At 39.6% G+C, this 6,925-nt stretch overlaps 1 protein-coding gene across 1 annotated transcript in view; it reads right to left on the bottom strand.

Moving 5' to 3' along the window:
* LOC308080170 (uncharacterized protein) overlaps positions 1 to 5,450 on the bottom strand; it is a 104,889-nt gene extending 99,439 nt beyond the window's left edge. The window contains exons 1-2 of the mRNA XM_080421946.1: positions 4,911 to 5,450; positions 2,910 to 3,178 (exon numbers count right to left, since the gene is read on the bottom strand). Of these exons, the coding sequence (XP_080278072.1) occupies positions 2,910 to 3,178; positions 4,911 to 5,112 (471 nt within the window). The 5' untranslated portion in view covers positions 5,113 to 5,450. The remainder of the gene's footprint in view (positions 1 to 2,909; positions 3,179 to 4,910) is intronic.
* Between the last annotated feature and the right edge of the window lie 1,475 nt (positions 5,451 to 6,925).

Below are 6,925 nucleotides of genomic sequence, written 5' to 3' on the forward strand. Positions count from 1 at the left end.
GATCATATCACAACTCTCAACAATGGGGAAGAACTGACAAATATCATACAAAGAGTAGGCTACAGTATTATTATACTCCTTGCATAACATTTTGAAGTTGTGTTGCTATACTGTGTGCATTAGGAATATCCATACATACACTCTAAAAGGTTCTGATTGTTACCTATAGATCTCCTTTAAACATCTCTAACCTGTGTTTTAACAGGACAGCCTTAGATGGGGAGCTGTGTGGGTCTCGTTAAGAGGAACATGGTTCTTTAACCACTGGCATGGGGTCACCATGCCCAAAATAGGGAAGCCAGGGTTAACGTGGTTAAACAATAGAGTTAAAGGGACATCTGCAAAACAGCCCAGGATACTAAATCCCATTAACTTGCCTAAAACTCGTGCTTTAAGTCGGCCGTCACCTCAGCAGGGAATCAACAAGACAACCGTCTCCGACAGGAACCTCTCCCTCCGCTAACAGCTCAGAGATGAGCTTCTGCATCGCAGGGTGACGGCGGAATGTCACACCCGGCGAAAGGTACAGATTTTAACCTTTTTCCGCCCATCGTATCCGATAAGTAAAGGTAGTCCTGTCTGCTCTCAGATGTTTGACATTTTAGCGGAAAATAACATTTAAGTGACGGGATTGAAACAAGTGTTTAAATCGCTTTTTAAGTCAGCCTGTGGCCGGTCAACCCCCGTCAGCAGGTGGCAGTAAGTAGTAAATACTGCTCCCGTTTCAACTGCAGTAAGAAAACATGGCTAAAAACTAAAAAAAGGGATTTAAACGCTTGTTTCAACCCATCGCTTAAATTACATTTTCCGCTAAAAATGTCAAACATCTGGGAGCAGGGACGACCACCTTTACTGTTTGGATATGATGGTAACTATGAGGTAAAAATGTGTACCGTTGGCCACCGCAGCCTATACGAAGCGGGACCTCAACTCGGTGCTATCGTGGAGGTTCAGGTTCCAAACGGGGAACAAAGAAACAAGCTTTTCCAACTTAAGGGACCATAGTGAGTTTAGTAGCTGTCATCTTCCTTCCTATGAACGTACATACGCTCTTGCAGCGCATTTATTGTAATGCAAATACTGTAGGTTGGACCTCCTGGGTAGACCCTACAGTTTATGGGCTACACGCAGTTGTTCTCAACCTTTTCAGGCCCCGACCCCCCAAAATAATGATACTTGAACTGGGGACCCCCCAAAACAATCATATTTAAACTGGGGACCCCCCAAAACAATCATATTTAAACTGGGGACCCCCCAAAACAATCATATTTAAACTGGGGACCCCCCAAAACAATCATATTTAAACTGGGGACCCCCCAAAACAATCATATTTGAACAGGGGACCCCCCACCCTGACAAGCACTTGAGGCATTACATTTAGTTTGACTCGGTCCCACAGATAAATAATGTGAAAATAGCAGATCTACAAGCTCACAACGCCTTGTAGATCCTATTTTCAGAATATTTGCCTCCTTCTCATATTATCTGACAAAATGTGTTCCAATGTTTGACCAGTTTCTATAGAATAGTTTGTTGATTACTTTTGATGCAGAGATGGTCTTAGGCCTAGTTGTTTTTTTCTCTCTTTCTTTAAAGGTATTAAAAATGTTTAAAAGTTATCAAATTGTCATGAAAATCATGTGGTGACCTGTGGGTCCTGACCCACAGGTTGAGAACAAGGTAAAAAAAGAAAAAGGTTTATTTACCATCTATACTTTACTTCCAGGGTTTATATTATATAATATTTAATATGTGTCTCACCCAGGCAGGGAGGTCCTTCTTGTTCTTGTATAATATAATATTATATTATATAATATTTAATATGTGTCTCACCCAGGCAGGGAGGTCCTTCTTGTTCTTGTATTATATAATATTATATTATATAATATTTAATATGTGTCTCACCCAGGCAGGGAGGTCTATCTTACTTTACTTCCAGGGTTTATATTATATAATATTTAATAAATGTCTCACCCAGGCAGGGAGGTCCTTCTTGTTCTTGTATAATATAATATTATATAATATGTAATAAATGTCTTACCCAGGCAGGGAGGTCTATCTTACTTTACTTCCAGGGTTTATATTATATATTATTATATAATATTTAATAAATGTCTCACCCAGGCAGGGAGGTCCTTCTTGTTCTTGTATAATATAATATTATATAATATTTTATATATGTCTTACCCAGGCAGGGAGGTCCTTCTTGTTCTTGTATAATATTATATAATATAATATTTAATAAATGTCTCACCCAGGCAGGGAGGTCCTTCTTGTTCTTGTATTATATAATATTATATAATATAATATTTAATAAATGTCTCACCCAGGCAGGGAGGTCTATCTTACTTTACTTCCAGGGTTTATATTATATATTATTATATAATATGTAATAAGTGTCTCACCCAGGCAGGGAGGTCCTTCTTGTTCTTGTATAATATTATATAATATAATATTTAATAAATGTCTCACCCAGGCAGGGAGGTCCTTCTTGTTCTTGTATAATATTATATAATATAATATAATATTATATAATATTTAATAAGTGTCTCACCCAGGCAGGGAGGTCCTTCTTGTTCTTGTATAATATAATATTATATAATATGTAATAAGTGTCTCACCCAGGCAGGGAGGTCCTTCTTGTTCTTGTATAATATAATATAATATAATATTATATAATATGTAATAAATGTCTCACCCAGGCAGGGAGGTCCTTCTTGTTCTTGTATAATATAATATTATATAATATTATATAATATGTAATAAATGTCTCACCCAGGCAGGGAGGTCCTTCTTGTTCTTGTATAATATAATATAATATCATATTTAATAAATGTCTCACCCAGGCAGGGAGGTCCTTCTTGTTCTTGTATAATATAATATTATATAATATGTAATAAATGTCTCACCCAGGCAGGGAGGTCCTTCTTGTTCTTGGACACGGTGAACTCCTCGTTGCTGACCAGATGTTCGGCTGACCTCCAGCGCTGCTCCTTGACCTCCCGGGCGTGCTTCCAGCCGCTGTAGAGCATCATGCCGAACACCAGCAGCCCCGTGCTGACCCGGTAGTACCCGGCCAGGTAGACGGGCAGCAGGGCTGACAGACACTTACCGAAGGTCCACAGCACGGCCACGGCACTGAGGCCCTGCTGACCCCGAGCCTGACCTTCATCTTCTTCTGTTGACCAGAGAAATGAAGCAAAACCAGGTCCATGAAAACAAGACCAAAAAGAAGTGATTATATGTATATATATTAATTACAGTTTAGGCATTTAGCAGACGCTGTTAATCCAGAGCGACTTACAGTAAGCAAGGACACAAGATACAATACATCATAATACACATAAAACATCAAATGCATAAAAATAGTAATCTAATAATAAAGTAATACATACGTAAACCAAGAACCTATCATCAGCCTACATTGAAACTATAAACACTATAGGATGTCAGGTCAACAATGAGCTGGCATCTGTCTATCTAAGTTATATATATATATATATATATATATATATATATATATATATATATATATATATATATATATATATATATATAACTATAATATATATATATATATATATATATATATATATATATATATATATATATATATATATATATATATATATATATATATAACTATAATATATATATATATATATATGTTACAGGGAAAATGGCATTCCAGGGAAATTGAAAGGGGTACGCTTGTTTTCATGCCCCTCATGCAATTCTGTAGAATCAACGCTAGAGGGCAATGCAAGCCAGACATGAGCCCCACACCACACACGCACGCATGCACAAACCAGCACGCACACACGCATGCGCACACGCGCGCGTGTACACACACATACACACACACACACACACACACACACACACACTCCAGGGGGCGGGCCTGGCGGGCTATGTTAGTGCAGTGAGTGGCACTTGGGGCAAACGCAGTCCCCACACAACATCATTTACGATTCTGTGCCTATCGGTACATAACTCGGACGGCGCTTAAGTCGACTAGCAGACCATCGGCCGGTCGTCGCGGGCACTCGCGCCTGGAGGCGCTCGGGCGCGACTCCTCGGCCTCAAGGTCTGCTAAGTCGGAGCGCCTTCCGTCATGGTCCAAAACTATACTTTATCAGCGAAAAAAAAGTAGTCCGCGGTTGTTTGAAAAAGTAATGTCCCAAGCTGGAGTCAAACCCCGGCTCCCAGTGGTAGTGGGTGGGGAGTCCAATGATTATCGAAGTGCGCCACTGAGGCTTGTACTAGTGGTGCAAAGTAACAAAGTAGATTTACTCAAGTACAATTTTGAGGTATTCGTACTTTACTTGAGTATTTCTCTCATATTATCCATTTTATTTTCAGCGTTCCCCTAGCGTAGCTTCCTGGTTAGTATGTTGTTGTTGTGGTCGTCGTCCTCGCATCAAAGCCCCGCCTCGCAGCACCGCCCCGTGCCTATAAAACAAGCGCTCCCCTGTCAATTTCCCTGGAATGCCATTTTCCCTGTGACATATATATGGATGAGCCCTTTAACCCTATACGGCAGTGGTTCTCAAACTTTTTCATGTCACGGACCCCCAAAATGATATGTATTTGGCCGCAGACCCCCATGTCAAAATACTCCCCCCCCCCCCCCCCCAAGAAGCAAACATTTTAGTTATTGAGTGTCAGATCTGCTATTTTCAAAAAGCATCTTGGAAAGATTTGGAATATTTTTTGAAATATTTCAACAAAACAAATATTTTTTAGATGGGGTGGGGGGGGGGGTCCATGGACAGATACATACTAATTGGGGGGTCCTTCACATGAATAGAACAACATTTAGGATACAAGCTACACTTTAGAAACAACAAGTCCCTCAACATTTCACAGAAAGAAAAAAAAAAGCCCAAATTCACTTATAATAAACAGACCTGGCAACACTTCGCTGCTGCTGGTGGTGGTTGGGTTCTTGTCTTCTCCTCCTGACCCAACAGAACCGGGAGAAGGTTCTGTTGGGTTCTCCTTCTCCTCGGACCCAGTAGAACCAGGGGGAGGTTCCTCAGTAGATCTAAGAGGTTCCTCTGAGCCAGTAGAGCCAGTAGGAGGTCCAGTAGTCTGGTCTGGTTTCTGCATGGTGGTGGTTCTTCAGGTTCTGGTTTCTCTTCAGATCTCCTGAATGACACGTTAGTTATTCTACAACATCTATCATCAAGTCTAGTTCACCTCCTGATGGAACCTGGAATACTGTACTAACTACTGTGTAATAACTACCTAGAAGAACTTTATAAGCTGCAGTTTTTACTTCTGCTTTACTGTAGATCTACTTCCCTATTAGTTTAGTTTCCTTTAAGATGTTAAAATACAATCATTTACTAGTTTAGTGTCAGAACTCAGGCCTCTCTCTCTCTCTCTCTCTATGCATCCAGAGGGTCTCTCTCCCACCGTCCCGTCCCGTTACTGTCTGACCGTGCCGTTAGCTGTGACACAGTGTAGCTGCATGTGACCACGCCCACCGGAATAACACAGATATGCACCATTGACTCTTTCACTGCCGCAGCGCTGCGGGGACTCCTCCCTCTTTCATTGGCGTTTCGACCAGGTGGGCGTGGTTTTGAGGTTGGGTTTATGACGAGCCAGTGGGTTCCCAAACAGTGGGTCGCGGACCCATTTTTATGGGGTCGCGACTCGCAAGTAAATATCCCCTTTTTTAACTTCTTATATAAAAAAATAAGTTATTTATGCGTTATAATAACAATTATATTATTAAAAAAAAAAAAAATCCATTATAACATACATTAAAAAAACTTTATTGAAAAGTGAAAATAGCAGATCTACAAGCTCACAGCGCGTTGTAGATTAACTATTTTCACTAATTTTGGTCACGACCAAAAAATAAGTTTGGTAACTACTGGGTTAAATTAAAGGGTAAGACCACTTTGGTAGAGGTTTGGGTTGTGTAGTTACCTTGCCATGATGTAACTCCAAAGGTGGACAAGAAATCAAAAATAATTGCTCCATTGATTAGAAATTGATAATTCTAAATTTGCTCCTCATTGACTTACATTGTATGGTAAAACAGCTCTCAAAGTCACTCTTTTAGCACATAAATGAACACGAATAAAGCTGATTCAGACAATATAGAACATCACCAAACCCAGTACTGTTTGTTTTTTTAATAAAAATGTTAACTTCCTACTTATTTTACTATTTGAAGATCCGGATCCGGATCCGCGAATCCAGTCCAGGTTTTCTTCTTAATAAAAATAGCAAAATCAGCAGGAAGTTAACATTTTTATAAAAAATAAAAACAGTACTGGGTTTGGTGATGTTCTATATTGTCTGAATCAACTTTGTGTTCGTTTATGTGCTAAAAGAGTGACTTTGAGAGCTGTTTTACCGTACAATGTAAGTCAATGAGGAGCATTCCTCTTTTTTTTTTTTGTACATTTATTTTTTATTTTTATTTTTTTCATGCTCCTTTTTTTGGTACATAGTTGTATTTTTTCTGTATTATCTGTATTTTCATATTGATTTTTGAACTGTTTGGTTGCTACTATATATGTCTATGAAATTAATTCAAGGACCCCAACGGAAACAAGTCCGCAAGGACTTTTTTGGCCGGACCTTTTAGACAAAAGCATTATAAATGTAACTGTGTTGTTTTACATTCTTTTGCCTAATAAAAATTTCAATCAATCAATCAAACCACGCCCACCTGGGCGAAACACCAACGAAAGAGAGAGTCCCGCAGTGCTGCAGGGCGGACCTCTCCTCTCCCTCCACTAAGAGCTACAGAGTTGAAGTCTCGCTTCATATTCCGTCGGCCGACTTTTACCTTTATCCTCACATCCTATCCTTTATCCTCACATCCTATCCATAAAGTGAAGGCCTTCCTCCCTGCTCTCAGATGTTTGACATTTTAGCGGAAAATAACATTTAAGCGACG

This window comes from Gymnoscopelus braueri, assembly GCF_963280865.1.
Source record: "Gymnoscopelus braueri genome assembly, chromosome: 3".
NCBI classification, from domain to species: domain Eukaryota; kingdom Metazoa; phylum Chordata; class Actinopteri; order Myctophiformes; family Myctophidae; genus Gymnoscopelus; species Gymnoscopelus braueri.